At 44.7% G+C, this 26,162-nt stretch overlaps 1 protein-coding gene and 1 long non-coding RNA gene across 2 annotated transcripts; both read left to right on the top strand.

Moving 5' to 3' along the window:
* The first annotated feature begins 2,346 nt into the window (after positions 1–2,346).
* LOC114040220 lies at positions 2,347–5,830 on the top strand. Its single transcript, XR_003568749.1, has 3 exons — positions 2,347–2,426; positions 3,431–3,503; positions 5,691–5,830. It is a non-coding gene; the product is annotated as an uncharacterized LOC114040220 (long non-coding RNA).
* Positions 5,831–18,242: 12,412 nt separating this feature from the next.
* ISLR2 (immunoglobulin superfamily containing leucine rich repeat 2) lies at positions 18,243–20,913 on the top strand. The gene has a single exon (XM_027858278.1). It carries the CDS (start codon positions 18,243–18,245, stop codon positions 20,385–20,387), a length of 2,145 nt encoding a protein of 714 aa, XP_027714079.1. The 3' UTR covers positions 20,388–20,913.
* Positions 20,914–26,162: the final 5,249 nt, after the last annotated feature.

Below are 26,162 nucleotides of genomic sequence, written 5' to 3'. Positions count from 1 at the left end.
TGGTCTTCTGGAGATCTTTCCTCTTAGGAAAATGGGAATGAGAGGGGCTTCGAAGTGACTTCTAGTGGGTTTACTTCTCCAGCTCAGGTCACTTGCAGAGATACCCTTCTCTGTTAACAATCTCTGACAAATAGATCTTAATACAATTCTAATTTGCTATGACAATAACTAAGTCAGGTAGTAAAAGCCAGCTCAAATCTTAATAGCACTAATATGAAAATGACTAGACCAGATAATTTACATTTTTAGGTTGGCAAATTCAAATGACAATTGAAAAATTGAAAAATTCTGAACCTAAATTTTATATTTGGCATGTATAATTACCTAACCTTATTACAACTATTTATTAAAATCAACTGAAAAATTTTTACTCTAGCTATTTTTTTCTAGCTATTTTCTATTAGCTGCTCACCCCTCCCCTAGGAGGATACAATGCTGGTAGGAAACTATTAACAGAACACTTTCTTCTTATAAGATGATGACCTCTGATACACAACTGAATTCATTTAAAATTTACCAAAATAATTGTAACTGTAAGAAAAAATTCTGGGATGGGATGAATAAATGCATTGAGTAGTCAATTTCAAGACAGTGCAGGTGAAATAAGTTATTTATAATAAAACATGTTTGTCTTTCAAGACATGCTTAATATCCAGGTGATAATACACACCCAAATAAAATTGTCTTTTCCCATTTAAATAACTCAAGATATTCTAACATTCTTTTCAAATTAGAACTGAAGATGTTTCTGTTTTAATAAGTCTTAAAGTCTTAATAATTAATAGAACAATAATTTGGTCCCATAAATTGTTCCAGAAATATCCAATCATCCTCACATTAATTTTAGGAAGAACTAAAATTTTAGGCTAAATAACTCAAATCTTATCTCCAGTATTAATCTATGAAACTTCAGAGAATTTTAATAGTTGCATCATGAGGGCCTGAATTGGAAACCAAGTCTTTGTCTCTCTTAATATTATGAGACAGATGTTTCAAACAATTTTTACATGTAAAATTCTTAATCCAGTTTTGGAAATTGTGTCACATCTCCTACTAATCATGTTATCATGATAAAAGGATGTTATAGGGCGATTTCTTATAAACTAAATAACCCACCAATGGTAAGGCTTCATGGTCTCTACTATTTGTGATTCAAATGACTACACTTGCCCTTATCAATGGAATTTGCTCTGTGAGGAGAAAGTCAGGGACAAAGCAGCATTAGTTCTGTTTGATTTCAGGTATGAGTCATAAGCAGCCAATTGTATGACAGGATGTCATAGCCATCCTCAGAATTAACCGCGTGGGAAAATTTCTTATTTACCAGATGGGGTAAGAGAATCCTACCTTTGCCTTTGTAAAGTCATTCTCTTGACTTTCTCAGTGACATACATCCACCTATAGTCCTCAAACTGCAGTGGCACATGACATTTCCCTTGAATGATGAACCAGCAACTGTATGCAGGGTCAAGACACTTATACCTGGATTCAAGATTTAGAATAGCAGCAAATTGAAGTCCCAAGAGACTCTTTGTCAAACAGCAAAATTTCAGTAATTGCAGCTCAGGGCTAGATAATTGTTATTTTTCTCATGTATTAGCCTTAAAATTTCATCTAGAATTTTTTAAACTATTCAACAAATTTCATCTATGTTCCCTTATCATTCCTCCCTTGGTCTGCAGATAAAACCAAAGGAAGATCATACCATTTCTAGAATACAATGAGATGAGACCCCCATCAAAGTCCACATGGACAAATGGGTTATATTTAGGCACAATTTCTTTGGGGACAGCTATGATATCAGAAAGAACTGTGGCTTTAGAACCAAGGAACAGCTCAACCTCAGTCAAGGACTGACTTGTACACAATAATAATCTTTTTCTATAAGTGTCCAAAGAGGGGTGCAAGCTAGTAGATGGATACCAGTGAATGTGACTTAAAAGGCCAGCTGATTAAAAGCTGCACAAGTTGGACAAGTGGCTGTCATGCAAATTGCCACTGGGGTGGTGTCTGGAGCAACCCACTCTTAATTAAATCTATTATCCCTTCTGTGTCATGATGACCTCCTTAGGAACTAAAAAAGTTTATCTGGGGAGGAGATACAATCTATCCCAGTTGCCCAGACCCAAGAAACCTGTTTAGTATTGTACTGCTATTTAGACTTCTTCACCACAAGTTCATACACAGTGAATAGCTGGTTCAAAATAATAGCATTAAAAGATACAATTACATGAGTTTCCAAATGGAACCAAATGACACCCACTTATTATTCAAAAAGTTTCCTTTTTCCACTTTGGGTGGGAGAAGCCTTAGTTCTTCAAAAGGCAGTGCAGCTGAGTTTCACACCACCCTGTCAGTAGAGCTCATCCCAAGGAACCTCACAGACAAAGCTCTTCTAAGAGGATTTCGCAATGCTTTTCTCAACAGTAAGTCATCATCATTATCATCATCATCATTATTACTATTATTTTCCAGGTTTTTAAAAATATAAACTACAATAATCATATAACATGTATTTATAATGAAACAGTATTCAGATTGAAAAGAGGAAGAAACTTACTTTAATAGCTTCTCTTAGCCTTCTTGTTTTTAAAACATCACCAGTCATGGGATAATAATTTAGTTTAATCCCTTTCAAAGTTACTAATTCATAGAAAGTCATTTATCTTATTACCCCTGGCATTTTCATGTTAATCATAGTAGTTGATGTAGTGCCTACCCCATGCCAGGCTTCTTCAATGTCTTAAAAGTTGCTCAAGTCTGTTTTTTAGTAATACTTTATAATGTCTGATCTGTAATTTCCCAATTTTGTTAACATTCCATGCCAGTTAAGAAAAGTACCTATAGATGGGATAGCATTTTGTTCAATTGTATTCCTACAAGGTCTGAACACTGCAATGCTCATCCTTTACACAAGCTCGGCAGTGTGTTAAGGACTTCACAACTATGTGTTTTTCCCAACAAACCTGAGAGATAGTCGTAAACATTTATTATTCCCTTTGTACATATAACAAATGTTTAGATTCTCTAATTTACTCCCATTATGATATTTTCAACTCAATCAATTTTTATTTATGATGACCAGTGGTAATAACTAAACTTCATTTTGGACAAATTCCATTATTTTTAGTTGGCTTTTATTAAAAAAAAAAAATCCATGGTGACATTCCCAACTTCCCATTACTGCTTCTTTGTTTCTTTGAGTTCCCCAAAGAGCCAGACCAACACCTTTAAATTTTCTGAATGACTAATCCTTTAGCACAACTATTTAAATCAAAGCAAAGAGATAATCCATTTTCTAACAATCAATTCATTAACATATTTTATGAAATCTATTTTGTGGACTTATATTGATTGAGGAAAGAAGACATGTATCAACTATCAAGGGGGCATTGCTTTAAAAAAATTTCCCACATCTTTTCTATTTCAGTGGGATTAAGACCCAAGGCCCAACTATGGCACAGAAATGGCACCCTAAAAGGTTCTCTGTTATTCTCACAATAGTAAGTTACTCTTATTACTTCTCTTCTTCATTGTTCACTCTTAATGAAACACTGAACAGTTTTCTCAAAGGCAACTTGCATTTTAATGCTTGTTGACTGGGAATGATCCTGATTCCTGCCTCTTTCTTTTTACAAAGTTTTGATATTCTCCAAAACTGTAGTTTCCCTGTTAGGAATTTTATGTTTGCCTCTCATCAAAAGAAGAACTAATTTCCTAATAGTCATAAATGAACAGAAATCCTTATTATACTAATTTAACTTTGAATTCACCTAAATTAAATATAGTTAAATAAAATTTTTTTTAAATCTCATCTTCCTCAAAGGCCATTAACTGTCAAGATTTCAAATTTCAGGGTCCAATACCATCAATATGCTCCTGTTTTAATATATAGGTGACAATGATTTGAATTAGAAAGATCCTTTTATTTGAAGTATAACAATTTCTTGATTTAAAATTTCTATTTTTATTAAAACAGCTTTTGACTTCATATAGAAATGACGGGAATTGCACTACTTAAAACTATCTGATGGAGCTTGCACTTTTCTGAAGTGCTCAGGGCATAACTTTTTCCCTATTTCCTTTCAAATCACTCAAAATTAAGTCCATTTATTTATTTATTTAGTTACTTAGTTATTTTGCCCAACCTATTGTATGGTATCATTTAGTAGAAATTCCAAATCACTGCTTTATGGTTTTGCAAGCTTTCAACTGATAAGAACTTCCTTTATATTGTAAGTTTCCCCATTTCATCCTATAAAATGTTTATTTGTCCTGAAATAATTTGCAAGTTCTGCTTTTCCCTCTCAAAATTTCAGTATTTCATATTTTTATAAGCTATATGCTGATTTTAACTTGATCTTTTCTAATCTAAACACCCATGATCATTTAGTATTATGATCATTTCTGGCTTCTCATGGCTTTCAGACTGGCCACCCTTACTTCCAAAGCTGCTATCAGCGAGGGCTGCTCAAAAAGGCTTTGGTGTGGCTGTAATCAGTCCTAATACCATGAAAGCTACTAAGGACCTTTCTCTCCTATTAAAAGGTTATAGGGCTCCACTTCCAGCCCCAACTCTCTGCAACTGGAATCACAGTGCCCTCTCCTTCAGTCAAAGGCACTGCTGCCAGCAGCATTGCCCTGTCCCCCTTTATGTGAACTAAACTATTCCTTATATTTTTAGGGTTTGGGAAATAGGGGGTCCCTGTCCTGAAAAGTCACATGGTTCGATCCCCTTCAGCCTTTATGAGAGACTTCTGGTGATCTATTCACAGACTTGGTGTCCAGGCTCATAAAATAAGAGATCCCCAAGCAGGCCCTACCTGATGGCACCTCTATTAGGTGTGCATGCACATATTTTATTACTATACCTAATTTTAATTTTTATATACATAATTTATATACATAGTCTTATTTATTCTATCTTCAATGATTCTTTCCCTAATTAACTATAGCCTTATTTATATAGTTTGAATTTATTTTTACTAACCAATAGATTTCAGTGTTTTGATTTACCTAAATAATTGACTGAAATTGCAGTAGTATCATTAAGCTTCACTTAGCTTAATGTGATTTCAAAACAAGTTTTCTTCTTCTGGGAGCACTTTGCGAATCATCTTCAATCTGGGATCCCCAATCAGGACTTGCTTGGTACCCTCAGGTTGCCTGTTTAAAAGCAATAAACAACAGAAAGATAAATGAACCCCAATTCTGCCCATTTTTAATATTTTCTGAAGATAGCCTAAATTTCCTTATTCTGCCTTCTAATAATAAAAATTCTTTCCTACCATAAACTTATTCCAACTTTGAGTACAGTTTTTAAAGTATACCTTTAGTCTATACTAAAATTAAAACCCATTTCACAGATTGATACCCCAAAATTTCAGACTTAGACGCTGGTTAGCCGAAACTTCTTTAGACTTAACAAATGTGTTTCCTTTTTTAAATTCTGAACTGTGGGATTATTTAAACTCACAAGATTTTTAATCCAATTTCTCCTATACTATTTTCTAAGTTTTTTCTTATTTTAGCACTTTCCTGAATTCCTATTTCACTGAATCTTTCCTGAACATATTTCATGACTATTAAGACAGTCCTTAAAATGCGAACTTCAGCTTTAAATCAATCCTTAGTCATTGGAAAGGTCCCTTTTAAGGCATAACTCTGTGAATTTTGTTTGTTTCTTTCAGTTTTCACTGAACTCTACAGAATTTGATAGTGTGGAACTCACGACCATCTTGTGGCTGGGGTCCTGCCGTCAGCCTAAGATAATTCTTCTGTTTTCTAATTATATATTAATGCTTTTAAAATCTTAACAATAAAACTTATAATTTAGTAGCAACACAAATTGCTCCAGTCTAATTTGCCTTTGCCAATTGGGTTCATTCATTTAAAATGCACTTTGTATTTAGAACAAGTCTCTAATAGAAGAATAGATAAAAGTTCAAGTTCCATTCCTCTAAACTTGTTGCCAAAGTATAATATCACAGGAAGAAAAACTGAAATTGATGTAGTTAGCAATATCAACAATTCATTTATTCTAAGGTGATTGGGGAGGTTATTCAATAAAATTCCATAACTTTCTAAATAATCAGAAGTTCTATGCTTTGACCAAAACAAGCTCCTAAATCCTTTGTATTCTCAAACCAAACTTCACACCGCTCAATAGCTCTTTCTTTTGTCATCCCCACCCCCCAGACAAAGAGCCCACCCTTTTTCCAGGCCGTACTGGGGATCTTGTAGGATGCATTTCTCCTCTTATGCCAACCCCTTCTCTCATTTGGGTGCCCCCAATCAGGAGTGGTACTCTTTGGAGGAACTTCCCTTGAGAGAATTGGCCTAGGTTCCTGAGGTACACACCTTTTTGTCTATTCCTTCTGAGAAGTTTCCCAACTGAAGGCGCATAGAGATTACCTCCCTCAGATATCCGCGTGGGACAGGGAGTTCACCCTTTTCCCAGGCCTCATAATAAATCGAGGGAGATAATTTCCAGCTGCCTATATGGGCATCTTTCCTATGGCTCACACTGTAATATTCAGGGATTTTCTTTGACAATTTCTCCAATACTTCCAATTCTTAATTTCTGGGCTTAACCTCTAGGGTCCTAAGATTGGTCAACTAGTGCCTAAAGGTGCTTAATAAGGGAGTTTTCAGCAAAATTTATACCTACTTTCCTTTAAAACTTCCCGAAAATTTAGCTCTGACTTAATCCTAAGCAAATATAAGTGAAAATAACCTTTTCCTTTCCTCATATCTGTGAAACTAAAATAAGCCTTCTTCTCAGGTCAAAAGAGGGTGGGATTGTTCCCAGGATGGTCAAAGCCTTGACAGCTTACTGCTGGGGTTGGGAATCTCTTCCCTAAGGCCCCAAAAGTTTCCCCCCCCCAACCAATTTTGGAGATTTCTCTATCGATGACAAGAATTATTTAATTACTCCTTGTAAAAAGAATTTAAAGACAAAAAATCTGTTTTAACCCTGCTAACAGGAAGTTTTAACATTACCTGTCTAGCAATGGTGGCTAGCTGACTGGGAATGAGGGACTAGCTATTCCACTGCTGAATCTCTCTGGTCCTAAAAAATGAAAGTTAGAAAAATGGAGGAAAAAAGAACAGTAGCCTATGTTTTAAAAGTTAAAATTATGGACATGTGATTTTATAAAAAATAGATTTTGAGTGCTCCAGAGCTTGTAAATTTAGACAGATTAGTCACAAATTCAAATAATCCCTGTTAGCTCAATCAGGGACCCTTCTTAAAGAAAAAGAATTTAGGGTAAATCAAGACAGACTCACAGACTCTTGAGGAGATTTACTTCAGGCTCAGAGAATTTGGGTGCAGATAGCGAGGGAAGTCCAACCTCCCAAGGCCAGTGTCCGCAGGAGAGCCATTGGCAAAAATTCGACCCTGTATGCATTTCCTCTTTGGGTTTCTTGCAGAGGCCAGTCAAAAGAGATTGGGGTGCATGCATCACTGCCCCAGCAGAGTTGCTATTTATGTGGGGATAAAAATCATCCAATCTACAATAAAAGAAACTGAGGCAGAGCTCTGAGCCAATGGCGCTTTATTAAAGTGTCCATGGTGCCCTCTGATGAAGTGGACCTCAGATCTTCCTCAAGATCTGAGATGCCCCCTCCTTCCAGGGCCCTATTTTAATAGGGCTCAATATGTAAACAATCAAGAACAGAATAATTTCATTGGTTGACATATGATGCATAGGCTGAAATAAGCAAAACAATATATCAACAGAGTCATGAGTTGGGCAGAGTAAGGAATATCTCCACTGACTAGTTGGTCATAAGATAGTCACAAGATGGGCACCTGCTCATGCTGGACAAGAGATAATGGACCAGAGGCACCAAAAAAATTTAGGGGGACTTTTCATGTAATTGAGTCACCTCCACCATACTGGGCTTGGTCACCAGGACATGGAATAACAAGGGGGGAGGGCCTACATCCAGCTTCCCATGGTGATGAAAATGATCTTACCATCTGCAGCTCACAGCTCTGGGGCCTGAACTTACAATCATATCAAATTGATTGATACTGATTGGAACAGAGTAGGGGGTCTTCAACGAATCAGCTTCATCAGGAGAGAGAAAATCTCCATACACAAAGGTATACACACATATGTATGTATATGCAGTCAAGTACACACACACACACACAGAGCCACTGAGAGAATTTGTTTTGATTGACTTTGCGTATTTGTTACAAGAAATTTGTTTTTCTTTTCTTTCCACTGGGAGTGGAAGGGAGTAAAAAGAGATTTCTGTTCATTTAAAAAAAATAGAGAGGGGAAGGTGTGCTACAAATGTGAAATGCTCCATGATCTTTCAGATGAGATTACTGGATTCTTAGTTTTACTTATCTGCTTTACTACTTTTACAAAAGCCTTTTCACAAAATGGGAGCAATTATCTGTATTTGCAATGTAAAAACAAAATACATCAATAAGACTTAAAAAAAATTGAATAGATAGAAATCAGATTGTGGAAGGCTTTAAATGCCAGGCTATTGAGGTTATATTTGAACCTACAGGCAATAGGAAGCCACTGAAGGTTGCTGAGCAGGGAAGGAGACCTGGATAAATTAGCTTGGCTGGTAAATAATTGATGAGGTGTCTAATAGCAAATAGGAATGGTCATTCGTAAATGAATTACAGTTACTCAAAACTTGTTGCCCAATTGATGCAACAGTTTTTGAAGTTTCTGTTGTTGAAAGCTAACAAAGACTGGTGTGTAATTGATGTGTTTAAAGAATTTCTCTGGGATATGGGCTAAACCAGTGGTGGGAAACCTTCAGTCTCAAGGCCACAAGCAGCCTTCTAGGTCCTCAAGGGTGGCCCTTTGACTGAATCCAAACTTCACAGGACAAATCTCCTTAATAAAAGGATTTGTTCTGTGAAACTTGGATTCAGTCAAAAGGCTGTACCTGAGGACCTAGAAGGCCACATGTGGCCTTGAAGCTGTAGTTCCCCGCTCCTGGGCTAAATCATATCAATTATTTTATTCTTTAGCAGACATACCCTTTCCCACCCCTCCATGCCCCAAATCTACAAGTCCTATTTATAAAAGCACTGCAAGTGACCATAAGTCACACCTGAAGTTCTAGTTTACTGAAAAAAAAATTGTTCATGTATTTGCAATGCCATGGTAAAAGAAACAGGACATGTATTGGAATGTTTGTATATTTGTTATCATTAGGATTCTAAATTTAATGACTCACCTAAGTTTCCTATTTCTTGACTTGAAAAAGTCCAGATTCCAGTGCAGGAATTAACAGGTTTTGGTAATAAGGGGTGGACATGTGCTCTACCCCCTCCTTTCATATTCAGCATGAAATGAAGAGAATACTGACCTGGAAGTCTGGAGATCTGGGTTCTAGATCCAGCCTTGCCACTTTCTAGTTAATTTCACCTTGAGAAAATTTCTTCACCTCTCTGAATCTCAGCATCTTCTTGTGTAAAGTTGAAGGAGTGGATGAAAGGACCACATAGGACTTTTCCAGTTCTGACCTCTAAGTTCCATTCTGGCTCTGACTCTTTTTGGCCTGTGATTCAGTTCTCTGCATGACTCATGTTTTGGGTCCATTTGGGTACCTTCTACTGAGATTTGACCCCAGTGTTGACCCTACCACAAAGGCAGTAGAGGAGGATGGCTGGGGCTGAAAAAGAGCTAGGATGCAATCCCTCCTTGAAAAGGGGATTTGGCTTGCCCGTGTCTGTGCATTTAAAATCCCTCTTTAAAGCCACAGTCTGAACGTGTCCGTGGGGAGACTTGAGGGCTGCGCATTGCCAGTAGCCAGATGAGGCTGTCTCAGGACCCCTCTTCCAGCCCCCTCCCTCAGGCCCAGAACCACTCAGCTACGCTTTTTGTGCACTTGTTTCCGAGCTCTGGATGCCCAGGAGGGATGCCACTTACATCAGTTTCTCTGCCAGGGCCTCCTTCAGGCTCTAAGAACAAAAATCTTTCCTCTTCACTCCCCTCACTCCAGCAGCGGATACGAACCACCAGTCCACTCCAGCCCGCAAGGTATGGGTCATCTAAGCGTCTCCCAGAACGATTCTTTGGCCTCCGCCAGAGGGCGCACCGGCTACGGACCAGGAAAGCTGGAGGATTCGGGCGAACAAGAATAGGAAAACCAGCCTACAGGCAGACAAATAGCCAGGCTCTAGCCGCCTCCCAGATCCTTGTCCAGGAGACATTAGCTGGATTCCGTTTTATATTTAACACCCATCCTCCCTCCCTCCCTCCCTTTCCTTCTCTTCTCTTCCAGGTTACTGGGGAGGTGGACGGTGGTGGCAAAGCTCTGGCCAAATTGAGCCGAGGCTCTCCACCGTGATTCAATGATTCTCCCTCTGGCTGTTTCTCTTTGTTTGAATTTTCTGGTTATCCCCTTATTCCTAACTCCTTGAGCCCCGGGAGTTAGAGTTTTCGTGAATTTCGGCTCTGGTTTAAAAAAAAAAAAAAAGGCAGCCATCACAAAAACGAACAAACGTAAAGTGGGAAACAGGTTTCCAGATTTAGAGCTGAAAGGATTTCAGGAGGAAAAACGTAAACTCAGGGAAACTGAGGCCAAGAGACTTACCCACCTCCTACACGTTTTAAGTTGCAAAGCCTGCGTTTGAACCCAGGTTCTCAGACTTCAGAAGAGCATGATGTCCCTGGTAACACTGTTTTCCTCTTGCGTTAGGAAATTCAGAGGCTGGGATAAGGGCGAGGAAAGGATATGTTATTCGTTATTTCAGAAGACCACAGATTGAGCGTTGCAAGAGACCTCAGAATATACCTAGTACAGAATCCACCCCCTTTATTTTACAGGCGAAGAAACTGAAGGCCAGTGAGGTTAAGTGACAAGGACTGTGACTTCACATCCATTGTATTTTCCGCTGTTGCATCTTTATAAGGAAAGCCAAAGGCTGCGGTGGGGGTGGGTGAAGGATGCTCTATTCTGTTATTTCTTTTTTCTGCTTTAATAATAAAGAAAGATATTAGCATAATAATAGCTCTTGCTCGTTCTGCAGGCAGACACAGGCATTTTCCAGGCGCCCCTTCTAGGTCCCAACCCAGTTAGCAATGGAGCTGTAGAAGAGAACCCAGGAATCCCTTTCCCCAGCCTTCAGGCTATTTCAGTAACAGCTTTGACAAACACATATTTAGTTCTGGGTGACCTCAGAATTGAAGGTGGGGGGTGACAAAGTACGGCTTTCTGTCTGCAGACACGGGAAAGAGAGGATAGAATAGAAGTAAGAAGAGAGAGCCTGAGCTGGATTAGGTAAGGAGGCAGGAGGAAGGCCTGAATGAGTTCTGGAGTGCTCCCTCCGACTCTCTTGCTTTGTCCACACACATAACCCCCCAGCTCCCTCTTTTCATATTTACATTCATCTTCATCCGTTCCTCACCTTGGCCAGAAGAAGCTTTTGCCAGATTGCCAACCTGCCTTTCCCGCAGTTTAGCCTGACCTAGAACGCCTTAAAACCTCTTTTGCAATCGCGAAAACAACAAATTCTTTTAAGAGAACCCTGGGGATCAATGTGGACCCTTCCCTCTTCCTACGGGCCTGGGAAACAGCCTTGTTTCTCCTTAAGGACAACTTATCTAGCAGAGGGGCTCTCTGGGCCACAAGGTAACTAAGGAACCAATCTAGGGCTTCGGGAGTGAAACCGACAAGGGCAGAGGACCACGAAAAGCTTTTTAAAGGAAGCCTCTGGGACCTGAATTTCTCTTCCCCACTTTCATTTCTATCCCTCTCCCCCCCAGTCTCGCTTGTTTCTTTCAATTTGGCCTTTTCACTCCTCTCTCCCGCTCCTGCTGGGCGCCGCGGCGCAAGGCCAGCGCGCAGAAGAAAGACTAGCCGTGCTAAAAAGGGGCGGTTCTCATACGTTCACCTATCTGGTTCGAGACCATCTCCAGAACAGGGACATCTCTTCTCTCCCGCGCACCAGGGAAGCCGAACCCAGGGCTGGGAACCAAGATCTCTTGTTGCTGGGTATCCGGCACCTTTGCTATCACTGTCTGTTCTCAAAAGGTGGCTACGGTTTAGAGATGAATGCTTTACAAAAGCTATAACGCGTCAGAGAGCACCCGGGTAGCCAAGAAGGGCTGGGCTGTTCTGGGTGCCTCTAACGAAGCATAGTCCTGACTAGCCTGGCTCCACCCTGAGTGTGTACCCTGACTCCAGTTCCTGTCCAGTGTCTTGGGCCACGGTTGGATACCCAGCGATCTAGACTTTCCTGGTTCCCCAGTTACTCCCCCACCCCACCTCCACCCCCATCCTGCACATACACAACTAAGCCGAAGTTTGGTCCTTTCTCTCCCTGGCTGAGCAAGGGGCGAGCGAGTACAGCTCAGTCCAGAGCCGAGCAAAGAGACAAAAATACCCAACTCCGGCTCAAGTGACTACTAGGAACCAGGTGCAGGTCAACTCTCCATCCCCATTACCCTTTCAGTCCTATCCCTACCCCCAAAACCTTCCAGCTTCCCTGGTTGGAAGAGAGATGGAGGGCAGGGATAGCGCCTAGGGCCACAGCAAAGAAAAGAAAAACCTTCGGCACACCTGAGGCCCTTCTCTCCGAGGTTGGCTGACTGAGGGAGAGAAGGGAATTGGAAAGGTCGACGGTTCTTCGCTGGTGAGGAATGGAGAGGGACAGGGGACAGAGACCTAGCTGACCTAGGACGCCCTCGGGGCCGGGCTCTGGGCCATTTTTTTCCCTCTTTATCCTTGTGCAAGCCTATATCCCCCTTTCCCAGGCCTTGAAAACTGGACGGGACCACGGAAGGCTGAAGATTGGATGAATCAGCTCAGGGAAGAAACTGATTCACTACGACCTGCCTCACTGTGCGGCGACGTCGGGGGGTGTACGCGCGTGGGTGTATGCGAGTGCGTTTGTGCGCGAGTGTGTGTTCTTATTTATTGTACAAAGAATCTCCAGAAACCCAGGTTTCGGGTGGTCTCCCTAGACTAAAAAGAAAACAAAAACTCTCCTCAGCTCTTTTCTTACTTCCTTCCCCCGCCCCTATTGTGCTCATTAAAATGCTAAGCATTCAAATACGCTGCTGCATAGCCTGGAATATTGATCTTACTAGACACCAAACAAAATTGGTGGAGGCTCTATTGATTAAGAGCTGGTCGGGCCGGAGGGCTATGCGCACATGTGTGATCACAGGGACTTCGTCTTAAGGGAGGAGGGGTATTCACTGTGCCTGCGGGTGCCTATGTACAGGGGTGCTGTGTACCCCTTACGTAGGCAGGGTCACTGACACACACGGAAGAAATAGAACGAGTGAGGGGTCTAGGAAAGCCTATACACGCTGGCTCACCTCTCTCCTTACAGAAGTGGTGGCCTGTCTTCTACTAGAGTGAGCTAGCTGGGACATGGGGGGGGGGGGGAGAAGGGTAAAGGCTTACTAGGTAGCATCTCGGGGGCTGACGGATGGAGAACGATGTATTGACAGTCAATAACTGATCGCCTTCCGATCCCTTTGTAGAAATGTTTCTGCTAAGTCTGCGCGTGCAGGACGGTATAGTGACTTGTACAAAAGACACAGACCTAATTCGTTCTGGACTCCTACACCTTCCTCCTTCTAACCCACCTCCCTCACCCCCTCAGCAGAGATAAGACAATCACCTCCCTCATGTGTAAGTTTTTGTTTCTCGGAGATATGCTTCCGCACAAATATCCTTCAAGGCCACCCGAGCAGGGATAATATGCCGTTAGAAAACCAACCTAGCTGCGTCAGTACCTTTCCACTTAACTCCTGAGGGGTATAATACCCCGTATGCCCCGGAAAAGCTCATTCATCGCTGGAGCAGCAGTGCCGACTCCTTCTCCATCCCTGCCCATTTTGGGTTCATAGATAGCCCCAGCTGTGCACTCCAGTGATCTGGAAGCTGGATCCCTCAGCGAGCTAGCTGACTGCTGAGATCACCAGTTCAGTACCGAAGTAATCGGCCTGCTGAGGAGGCTGACAGTTTGGGGCCTGCAGTGACCACACTGTAGTGGGGCTACTGTTTGACACCTGTTTCCATCCCGTCCACCTGTAAAAACCTCCCTGGAGTCATTTCTTTCACCCTGTAATTGTAACCTAGCACTGTCGGTCGCCTCTTTTTGTCAGGCTTACTTACCTGGCACGGGAGAAAAGTTTTTAAAGTCGCATGTCTGAAGGTGGTTTGATTTGGTGAAAAGAGCTCTGGGCTTGAGTCATAGGGCTTCTTTGAGATTTGCTGTCTGACTTTTGGCTAGACATTTAATTTCTCTGAATCCCTGTTTCCTCAACAATAAAATGGGGCTGATATTTGCACTGTCTACCTTATAGAACCATAGTTCTAGAACTGGAAATGGCTTTAAAGGCCATCTAGTCGAACCCCCTCCCCCACTTTGCAGATAAGAAGACTGAAGCCCAGAGAAGTGAATGACTTGCTCAAGGTCAGAGCATAGTAAGTAAAAAAAAAAACTAGCATTCGGACCCAGATCCTATTTCAAATCCAATTCAAATGCTGTGCTCTTCCGACTCCACTTTGATGCCTACAACAATTTCGTGGCACTTTGTGATATGTCTTATAATTGTGAGTCATTGTTATTATATGACTGGATATGTATGTGTGATTGTGTATAATAGAAGGAGAAAATGGATGTGCCTGCGCTAAGATGAATGTGTGTGTGGGTGTGGGTGTGGGTGTGCGTTGGTATGTGTGATTCGCAGGTAGTGTACACGTGTATGAACAACTGCGACTGTGGGAGTGAATGTAGATGTGCTTAAATGAAATTGTATGAACCTGAACGAATGTTCTCCTGTGATTGTGCTGTTTAGATGCGTGTAAGCGACTGTGTCAATATGTATCCTTGTATGTGTCTGGGGAAGCAAGAGCCAGCCTTCAGTATGTGCCCAGGGAAAGTGCAAAGGCGAGACAAGAGGAGGAGATCCGCTAGTCGAGGACATTCAATTAAGAGGCAGCTGCCTTACAACTAGGCATTCCCCTATATCCACATTTACATACCTTGGATACACAGCCGCAGGGAGCGGAGGGAGCGTGGAAGAGAGGCAGGCTCACCGATCCAGAATCTACATCCACCACGAGCAAGCTACTAGTAGAGCCTTAAATGGCCCCTAATGGGCTTTGGGTGGGATGGACACAGGGTATGTGTCCAAGGTTCTTTTTCTCAGTGAATGTTGGACTAGCCCTGCTCTCGGCCTCTATCTTGGTCTAGATCTGAGTTCTCTGCCTACCCTCCTCCTTGTCCCCACCACACAGCATTCTCTCTACATCTCCCGGAGTGTGCTTATAAGACATCACCTCCTGGTTTAAATTGGACTTTGAAAACAAAAGATGTGTTGCCAGGAATCTGGCTTGGAAGAGAGTGATGAGAAAGAAGGGAGAATGAGAGCCTCAAAGAGAAAACTCACTTCTTCCTGGTCTTCCTCCATCAGACTGTCCCCAGCTTGGGATGCTTTCGGGTGTGCCTCTGTATCTATTGGGGTGGGGGAGGAGAGGAGACGGTTGGAAAGTCGAAATTGCCAGGTTCTAGACAAAAATAGAAGGGAGGGAAGATGAACTCTCTCCTAACACAATCAATTATGCATCATGTTGAATGTGGCTTCGAAGAGAATGGAGTCGGGGCTGAAGGGAGGGGGAGAGGGAGAAAGGGCGAATGGGAGGAGGAGGGAGCAGAGAAGGGGGAAATAAAAGACTTCACTTGAACTGGGGGTGGGGAGCTGAAATGTAGATCTCCATCCACTATTTTTCAGATCCAGAATCCAGTCAAGATTTTTTGGTGCGTTTGTTTTGTTTTGTTTTTGTTTTAATAAAGAGTTTAAAGATACAAACACCCTACCCCTTCCTGAGCCCCTCCTTCCCCCAAATTCCTCAAAGATGGTTTATCTCACGTGCTGAAGCGATTAAAAGCCGTTTTCTTTCACTCAGTGAGCAGATCCAATGTACTCGCAGAATATCTGTGTGTTGGGGCGGAGAAGGGGGGGAAGCTGGAGTCTGGGCTCTGTAAGATGGCAGTGAGCACGAAAACATACTGATGTGATAAATATTGCATTGGCTTTGGTGAGGGTCCCTACAGCTTTAACACACGCAGTATGCAGGAGGTGGGAGAGGCTAGGCGCGCCCCCGCTGGCCTCGGGAGCGAGCTCTGACTGCAGCCTGCAGCCAGCCAAAAGGTGGGATTTGGGGGGAGGGGGGCAAAAGTGGCTGACTAGAGTTGAGGGGCAGGCGGCTGGAGGAACCCAGAGACTCCCTCAACTCCTATTTTTCTTTTTTCCTTCCTACCCCCAATCCTTGGACCTGGTATTCTCACAGACCGAGAGACGAGGCGGCCGCCGTTACAGCAGCAACAGATGCAGGGAGACCCTCTCCGCCGGCGTCCGTACTTCGCAACTCAGCATCTAGTTGGGGGTCCGATTCCCCGAGGAATCTGGGCCTCATCGCTCCCCAACAGCAGTGAGAGCTTGGGGACCTGAAGCGGAACAGGTGAGCAGGTCGCCAGTACGACGCTGAGCCAGGTGCAGTTCTGGGGCGTGGGAAGGACCCTGGACAGCGCACACAGCGGGTGCTTGAAGGGCTATCTTTGTGTGTGGATTTGGCCCAGGCAACTCCCCGAAAGCGGGCACGGGGATCAGGGGCATAGGGGACCGAAGGGCCCCAGAGGCGTATGGAGAGGGACAGAGGGACAGTACCAGGACTGCAGGAAGGAGGTTTGTTCTGGTGAAGGCAGGAAGGAGATAGGAGACAGGAGACGTTTGGGTAGGAGAAAGGGGGTAATGGATTTTCCAGCTCGGACCAGCAAACGTCCTGGAACCGCTTCAGATAAGCTAGCCCTGGAGCGGTACAGAGCTGGACACAGACGCTGTTAAGTGGGGTGAGGCTTCGCACATCCTCCTCCAGCTCTGGTGGGTGAGTAAAGACATTGCTCCATTGAAAAAATGGGGGGGGGGCGCAGGTTTTCGGGTCTAAGAAATAAGTACCTTGTTCCTCTTTTCCCCAAGCCCTACAGTCCCGGAGACCCTTAAAGGAAAGAACCAGCCGACTTGACAGATGGACACTGGTTCTTCCAACCCGGGCGCCTGCGATGCCAGAAGGCTGCAACAGGGGGTCCTTAAGCACCAAGGGAGAACTAAGGGGGTGTATTCCAGGACAGCGGCTGAAAGTCCCCACCCACTGGGTTTTCACGGGGGGTGGGGATGAGGGGGAGGGCTCTCTTTCTGCTCTAAGTTTTTATGTTTCTGGTCGGTTGCGTTAAGAGGACAAAAAATGTAGTCACTGCGAATACTGTGTTTTTACTTAACATTGGTATGTAGAAGGGTATGTGCATGCATGTGCGATATCTAGACTTGCGTTTGTGTGCGTCTGCGTCTGTGGGCTTGTGCATGTACGTGTGATTGTATCAGTGTGAACATGCGTCGTATGTTTATATGTATGTTTGTACATGCCACAAAGCGAACAAGTCAGGAAGTCACGGACAACGACACTGTATTTGTATATTTAAAGGAGAGCCGCCCTCGCCTCCTTTATGGAGCTTCTCTGAATCTCATAAATTCCAGCAGAGAGAAATTCTTCTTCTATCTGCCCCATCACCCCACCTCCCACATCCCTTACCAATAGCTGGGGAAGAGAATGCTCAGATAGCGCCAGCTTAACCCTTGGGGAAAGCTTTCGGAGCCAGGTAGCACACTCTCCCTTAGCACCAGCTCAGTAGAGAGGCGCCGTGGGACTTGACGTGGACGCTAGCGTGGAAACTCCGGCTCGATCCAGCAGAAGACTGTGGGTGGCATGAGGCGGGAGCTGGGACAAGGGGCTGGAAAGGGGGAGGGGAACAGGATGAGTTGCGCAGAAACCTTATTGGATTCCCGGCCATTTTCAGCTCCCCTTCACGTGTCTCTCGGAATCAGGGCTCTCGCGAATGGGACCTATACCAGCAACAGCTCTGAGCCAGCCTTGACAGTTGGGGTGGGAGACATAAGCGAAAGTGATCAAGATGAAGATAGGATAGGAAATTTGTTTCCAACTGGAGCAGGACTGGTGCAGTGCTTTGCCCTTTGCTAGATGTAGTGGAAAGGACTGAATGGGAAATCAAAGACCTGGCTGTCCTCCCTGTGCAAAGTCACTGCACCCCCTCTGAACTTCAGTTTTCTCACCTGACAAATCATAGTGTTGGACGATCTAACCTTTGCAGTCCCTTCCAACTATACATTCTATAATCTGGTGACTTCCCCTTTCCTCCTCTCTTTGCAGGAGACACGATGGCGGCGTCTGTGCGGGGCCTGTGGCTGGTGTGGGCGCTGCTGGGGGCCGCCCACGGCTGCACCGAACCCTGCGCCTGCGTGGACAAGTACGCGCACCAGTTCGCCGACTGCGCGTACAAAGACCTACAGGAGGTGCCGTCAGGGCTTCCTGCCAACGTGACCACGCTTAGCTTGTCTGCCAACAAGATCACCTCCTTGCGTCAGGGAGCCTTCGCCGAAGTCACGCAGGTCACGTCTCTGTGGCTGTCCCACAACGAGATCAGCGCCATCGAGCCAGGGGCCCTAGCGGTTCTGGTCCAGCTCAAGAACCTGGACATCAGCCACAACCAGATCGTTGACTTCCCCTGGGCTGATCTGCGCAACTTGAGCGCCCTGCAGCTGCTCAAGATGAACAATAACCGCATGGCGGCGCTGCCGGCCGACGCCTTCCGCAACCTGCGCGACCTGCGCTCTCTGCGTATCAACAACAACCACTTTAGCTTCATAGCAGAGGGCACCTTCGACGCGCTCACCTCGCTGTCCCACCTGCAGATCTATAACAACCCCTTCGATTGCACCTGCCGCCTTCTGTGGCTCAAGGCGTGGGCGGAGAACACTCTCATCTCTATCCCCGAGCGGGAGTCCATCACGTGCGCCGCGCCTCCAAACCTCAAAGGCATCGCCCTGGGTAGCCTCCCAGCGCTGCAGTGCGCGCCGCCCACAGTGCGCCTTAGTTATCAGCCGAACGTAGATGGAGCGGAGCTCCAGGATGGCCTGGCCCTGGCCCTGCACTGCGTCGCCACCGGCCATCCCCTGCCCCAGATCCAGTGGCGAATCGAGACAACCGGTGGTGCGCTGCTCATCGAGCGACCCAACGCCAGCGAGGCCGGGGAGGAGACACCCCCGCTCTCTCCACAGCGCTTCCTAGCCTTCGCCAATGGCACCTTGCTTATCCCACACCTGAGCAAAAAGGAAGAGGGCACCTACACGTGCCGGGCAGACAACGAGCTGGGCAGCAACGAGACGTCGGTGAGCGTGGCGGTGGCCGGGCCGCAGAAATACCCCCCGGCTTCGCCCAGAGGTGAGCTCCCCGGCCTGGGCAGCAAAGGCTCAGGAGGAGATCGCAAAGCGTCTGGCAAGGGATATGGCAATAGTGTCCTGACCTCCAAGGGCGAGGAGAGGACCAAAGGCCGGGGTCCCTGGGGAGGGCAGGGCAGGGCGTCAGCTGCACGGACCCCAGAGGTCCCGGAGGATGTGGAGGTGGAGGCGGAGGCAGAAGAAGACCCCTTTCGGCCACCGCCATTTGAGCGGCGCTGTGGCCAAGGGGACCCTACAATGTACGTGTCTAACCACGCCTTTAACCAGAGTGCGGACCTTAAGCCCCATGCCTTCGACCTGGGCGTGATTGCACTGGATGTGTCCGAGCGAGAGGCCAAAGTACAGCTGACTCCATTCGCGGTCAGGCCGGAGAAGCGGCACCTGCGAATGCTCTACCTGTGCGCTGAGAGCGGCCACGCAGTAGTGCAGTGGTCCCGGATCGAGGAGGGCGTCAATTCCTACTGGTTCCAAGGCCTTAGCCCGGGCACCAACTACTCGGTGTGCCTCACTTACGTGGGCGAGGCTTGCCAGGTGCAAGTCGTGTTCACCACCAAGAAAGAAGTGCCCTCCCTAGTCATCATAGTGGTGGTCAGTGTCTTCCTTCTGGCGCTGGCCACTGTGCCTCTGCTGGGGGCCACGTGTTGCCATCTTCTCTCCAAGTACCAGGGCAAGACCTACAGGCTTATCATGAAGGCGCAGAACCCTGACCAGATGGAGAAGCACATCGCTGCCGACTTCGACCCCCGCGCTTCCTACTTGGAGTCTGAGAAGAATTACAGCCCCACAGACTCTGGTCCCGGGGTGGGAGAAGGGACTGGACCTGGCAGTAGGGCTAGGACAAGAGTAGGGGAGGAGGAAGAGGATGATCAGGAGGAGGAAGAGGTGGGTGGAGGAATGGAGAGGGACGAGAGCCTGGTAGCCGGCTCCCTTCCGGAGTCCCAGTCCAAGGCCAACCAGGAGGAGTTTGAGGCAAGCTCGGAGTACAGCGACCGGTTGCCACTGGGGGCTGAGGCGGTTGATATCGCCCAGGAAATTAATGGAAACTATAGGCAGACAGAACGTTGACCTTCCTCTCCCCTCCTCCCCCTCCTTTCCACCTCCTCAATTCTTGCCTGACCCCCAACCTTGGACATTGGGAACCAAAAGAAAATGGGGTGGGGGGAGGGATAAGACCACTCTAAAGCATTTCACCTTAACAGTGTAAATAAGGTTGCCCGGGGGTACTGACCTAAAATTCTCGGCATGCAGTCGGGTAGCGACGAATAGAGTTCGTCCACCCTTTCCACTCAGAGGTCCCCTCCGCCCAGTCCCGGGAGGCTGAGCCTCCCACACCCGGGAGCCTTTCTGATTGAACCATCCTTCCCCATCTCATTTCTAGCTGCTTTCCTTTTGAAGCAGGTGCACTTACTCCCTAAAGACCAGGGCCCTACCCCTTTTGAAATTTTAAAACAAAAAAGAAAAAAAAAATCCCTTTCCTTCCTTCCATGGCTTTCAAGGGAACAAAATCTAAGTTCCGTGTTCTCCTCCTTTCATCTCCACCTCAACCATTTGCAACACAAGGAAACGAAACGGGGATTGGAGACTGGGACAAGTTACAACTCACCACTCCTTTTGATTTTAAGATTTGTATTACTTTTTAAAAGGAAAATCATGACGCTATTGGATCTGGTGCTAACACCCCGCTTCCCAGCCTGATGGGAAATAAGGGTCTTTCATTCATCCATTTCATTCATTCACCTGTGTTCCCCTTTCAATTTTTACCCCATCCTTGCCCCTTCTCTCTCTCTTTCTCCCTTCTTTCCCTTAAAACAGGATTTCTATCCGATCACGCCCAACTCTCCAGGAATGTATGAGTTAGCTCCCATTGTGTATTTCGTTGTAACTGTCTTTAGGTTTCAGGAGGTTTCCGCGCTGGACAGATCCAGTACCTGCTGTACTCACCGGCCCCAACCCAGGAGACAACTCAAAGGTCCCCCGAGCTAGGGCTGTTGGGAACAGTGAAAAGAACGAGTTTAGAAAGAGCCCCTAGAATACCCCCTCCCCGCTCTCGTCCTCTCACCTGGGAATCAACTAGATGTGAAACAGAGTTGGGTCTCCCATACTAAGCCCAGGACTTCGAAGGCGAACTGTAGAAGTTAAAGGTGTATATCTTTGTATTTGTGACTTGGACTAATCTTCAACCGTGAGTGCTTTAAATTTGTTTGGCACAAAATATCTGTATATAGAAATGGATCAAGGACGGAGAAAAGAATCTCTGTTCTTTTGTGGATCTCGGCATCCCGCCCCACCCTTCCTCCCTATCCCTCCGAATAGATATGATGTTCCCTACCGAGAACCGTATTAGAGAAATGTGTATTCCTAGGCTAGAGTGATTTCTAGAAACAAAAGTACGTGGTCCTGTTCATTGTAAACCTGTAGTCTTAGCAGGGGCTGGGAAGGGGGGAGGGGACGAGGAGAGGAAGAAGGTTCAGCCGCAGAGACAGAGTCTAGCTCAGCCTTGTCAGTCCTCAGTCCCGAAAGCGCTCCCGGGTCTTGCTTTCCTTTCTTTCTTAAAAGAAAGAATTGGATATATTAAGGTTTGGTGGGGTGGGGGGAGGGGGTTATATTGTTGTATTTGTTTGTTTTGGAGAGTGGCTGTTTTTCTCTGGCCTCGAGGCAAATTTCACCTACCACCCGCATTGTCCAGCTCAGCACAAGCTCTTCCTCTGGGGTAGTTCTCGGAAGGACCGTAGAGTACAACCAACACTCCCTCCCTCTCCATCGAACCATCAGATCAGTGACCTTTCCTAAAGCGCTTCTGTGTGTAGAGTCAATAAAAGAAATGGATTCAAAACGGACTTTTCAAACTCTGTTTAGAGGAAGAGGGTTAGGGGAAGGAAGAGGAGGGGGGATTTCCATAATCTTTCTCTTTTTGGTAGAATTTTCATGTTATTGTTTTTTCAATCCACTAATATGATCAGGTATTTGTGTCTAGGTGGAAGGCATTCTGCCCTATCCCTTTCCTAACTGCCCACTTAGACTAATTCCTCCTTGGGCTTTCCAGAAGACACCAGTCCAGTGCTTCTCCAGCTTCTGAGATTGCACTAAGGTGGAACTAGTGTGGGTAGTTTTGGGAAACAGAGGATAGCTCACCAAGGAATCACTGTGACCAGAAGCCAAAAAGGGCCTCAAGTGCTAAGGAAGGGCTGGGTCATCTTCCAAGTATCGAGGGTGGATGGTTGAACAGTGTGTGGCACATGGTTTCAGAGAGTCACAAATGTTGGGAAGCATGAAACCTAAAACTTCTGAGCAATTACATCAATCCACCCCCAAATCAGAGGCTTGTGTGTCTCAGTTCTGTTTTCACCATAAGGTCCCTTCCAGCTCCAAAGGTCTAAGATAATAGGAGTTTAATCGACAAAGATGCTGCATGTAACAGCAACCTCGAGCAAAATAACCATCCTATAGGAGTTTTTTTCCATCTGAGAATTTAAGTATTGAGACCAAACATTCTATAGAGCAAAAGAGAACCTTTTGTTGATTAAAAAGAACTCCTAGTTACCATGGATTATATTTTTGCAAGAATTCTGAGAAATAAGCAACCTCTTTAACTAGACACTTACTAAACACACAGCTATGCTGTTTCTCAGCTGGATAGTGGCTTTCTCACCCTGAGTTTGTGTTGGAGAGAGACAAGGACAGAACAGAGAGGTGGAGGGAGGGAGGGAGAGAGAGAGAGAGAGAGAGAGAGAGAGAGAGAGAGAGAGAGAGAGAGAGAGAGATCAGCTAAGATGAGGTAGAAATATTTTGTATTTCTTCTTTTGAGAACTTTGTTCATATCCTTTATGTCTATTGGAGAATAGCTCTTGGTATTATAGACCTATATAAATTCCCCACAGATTTTTAGATGGACAAGAGGAGAGGTGAGGGAGGAAAGGAGGAATGGTGAAAAAGGTAAAGAGAAGGGGAGGAAGAGAGGATTGGAAAGATGGAGAGAAAGAAGCGAGGGAAGGAGAGGGATAGTGAGGGAGGAAAAAGAGGGAGAAGAAGAGAGAAAAAGACGGAAGGAAGGAAAAGAGGGAGATGAAAGAAGAAAAGGAGAGACAGAGAGAGAGATCATTTTGGCTCTTCTCAGGTTTATTTATGGGTGCCCATATACAGTATCATTGTCTCAATTAAAAACATAGCAATTTAACAGCTTTATAAGTGAGTTGGTTTCAAATGGGGCTCGAGAAGCAGAAAAACAAAGCAGAAGGCATGGAAAGCTGGCCAAGACAAAAGCAGCCTCTGTGCTTGTTTGGCCTGTGACTGGTCTGTGAATTTAAGCTCAGTGGAATGGGGGAGGGGAGCAAAGGAAGAAAGCATCTAAGCTCAAATAGGAAGGCCAAAATCAGTCCAATGGGGAGAGGCTAAATAGCATTCTCCCTTTGGGTGCTGCTCTGGGCTGTGCACCTTGTCACACAGCTGTGGAACTTAGAAAGTTGAAGGGAAAGGGCCACTTGCCAAGAGGACAAGGTCATCACCACCTGGGCCAGAGTTTCACAAAGAAGAAGAATGTTGTTCCATGGGCCCTACTCTTTGCTCCAATATAGACTGACTTCTATTTACACCTGAGGTCTATTCCCTAACCCTGACAGGAGAATGCCCTGGTAAAATACTGACTCCTGACCCTAGCCAATTCCTGAAGTGTAGCCAAGGACTGATCTGTAACATTAGTCACAGGTAGATGCATACCTCTGACCACAGTTTGACGCCTAAATCTTGCTACAAATTGACTTCTAACCCCAATCACAGTCTGACCTATCTCACTACTGATTAACCCCTAATCCCAGCCAGAGAGTGAGTCCTAATCCTGGCCAGTTGTTTTACTAACAATATCATAAGGGGGAAATTGTGAGAGTGTTTGGGAATACCTTTCAGCCCACATCAAGTAATGGGGCAGCATTCTTTATAAAGAAGATGATTTTTAAAAATTCTATCTGCATATACACGATATATGACCAAGGGGAGGAGGGCCATGGTTAGCCCATCTGCTGGCCCAATTCCTATGTACATACCTGAAATATATGCCCAAGAGGTCAAGATGCATTAGCCATCAGAGACTATTCCCATCTAAGGACAAACACTTGAATGAGAAGTGGAAAAATGCAGCTGATGACCCAGACATATCTAAATTCCCATAGGACCTTTTCAGTTTTCATCCAAATGTTTGGCATTGGCCCCAACTTGTCCCACTCTCAACTTCTCCCTTTCTTTCTATTCCCTTCTTGTCTTTATCTGTTATGTATGGTTATGGTGGAATGAGCACTGGATTTGGAATTGGAAGACCTGGATTTGAATCCTGGTTCTATTAGTTACCACCTGTGTGGTTTGGGTAGAGTCACTTCTCTGGGCTTAAGGTTCCTCGTGTGTAAAATGAGGGGATATGGTCTAAGTGATCTCTCCCTTTTAGCTCAATAATAATCAGGGATTCTGAACCTGGGATATGGGCACTTGTTTGGTTTGTAAATATATTTTAATTATTGTATTTCTTTTTTTAACTCACTTTTGTTTTATTTTCAGTTCCAAATTCTTTATTTTCTCCCACTCATTGAAAAGAGAAGAAAAATAAAACTCATTACAAATATTTATAGACATGCAAAACAAATTTCTGCATTAGCCATGCTATAACTATTTCCTTTGTAAGCCTATGCATTTTATTCCAAGGCTTTAACAACATATATGAGAGGGATCCAGAGGTTTCATCAGACATAAAAAACCCCCTATGCTAGATCCTATTATCCTATCCAGTTACTGGTTTTTCTGTTGTTCACTTTCCGCATTCCTCTCACCAGTCTACCTCTTTTACTGGAATTTATGCCAAGAAGCAGTTTTCTTTCTCTAAGTCTTGATCTGTGTGACTCTCTCTCCACCCCTAGGACCTGAGTGAGGTATTTTCTTTCCCATGAAAACAACACAGATGTTCTGTTTAAGAGACTGGTTCACTTATAGCTTTTGGGTAGCTGAAAGCCCCACACACATTCCCAGACCCAAGTTCACAAACCATTCTCTACATAAGTCAGGACATATGAAAAAAGATTTGAGTTAGAGACTCTTAGGATTTTTTTTTCTTACATGAAGGAAATACCAGCCCCATTATCCCTCCCCCTCCCCCCAAAAAGCCACCCAAGATATGCTCATCCTTGGCATAGATAGGGACTTTCTCATTCATAGGTTTGAGGTTTGATAAGAGACACAGATTTTCCTGCAGGGTGGAAATTAAAAGGAGGAAGTGAAGGGAAAGAATAGGAGGGAGAAAGGAGAAAGTGAAAGTGGGAAGAGAGCAGAGAGAGAAAAGCCAGGAAGGACTGAAGAGCAAGAGGTGATTACCAGAGGCTCAAGAGCTGTGCTTGGAGCTAACAAAGGTATTTGACCCAGGAGAGGTCGGATGATTGTACCCATTGTGTGTTACTATCCACCAAAGACTCTCTGTCTTTCCCATAATGTACACCACTTGACATCAGGAAATTAAATCATAGAGTCAGAATGTTAGAGCATGGGAAGACATTAGAACATTGAACCTATAATATCAAAGGTAGAAGAGACCCGAGAATATAGAATGTTAGAGCTGGGAAGGATCTTCAGATATAAGTGTTATAGCGCCAAGGGCAGAACTGGTCTAGTCAGAGGTGTTCTTAATAACTTTTGTGTCCTGGATCCCTTTGGTTTGGTGAAACCTGTGGACCCCTTCTCAGAATAACATTTTTAAATGTATAAAAAAAAATGCATAGGCTGACAAAGAAAACCAATTATATATATATATATATATTGAAATGCAGTTATCAAAATGGTTTTTTTAATAAATTCACAAACCCCAGGTTA

The sequence above is a fragment of the Vombatus ursinus genome, unplaced genomic scaffold (genome assembly GCF_900497805.2).
Source record: "Vombatus ursinus unplaced genomic scaffold, bare-nosed wombat genome assembly UNPS02012811.1, whole genome shotgun sequence".
Classification (NCBI taxonomy): Eukaryota; Metazoa; Chordata; class Mammalia; order Diprotodontia; family Vombatidae; genus Vombatus; species Vombatus ursinus.
Note: the sequence above shows the minus strand (reverse complement) of the source record. Positions and strands in the feature narration are given on the sequence as shown.

Excerpts from the sequence above, each read along its gene's own strand:
- ISLR2 (XM_027858278.1), top strand. The coding sequence starts at position 18,243 with ATGGCGGCGTCTGTGCGGGGCCTGTGGCTGGTGTGGGCGCTGCTGGGG.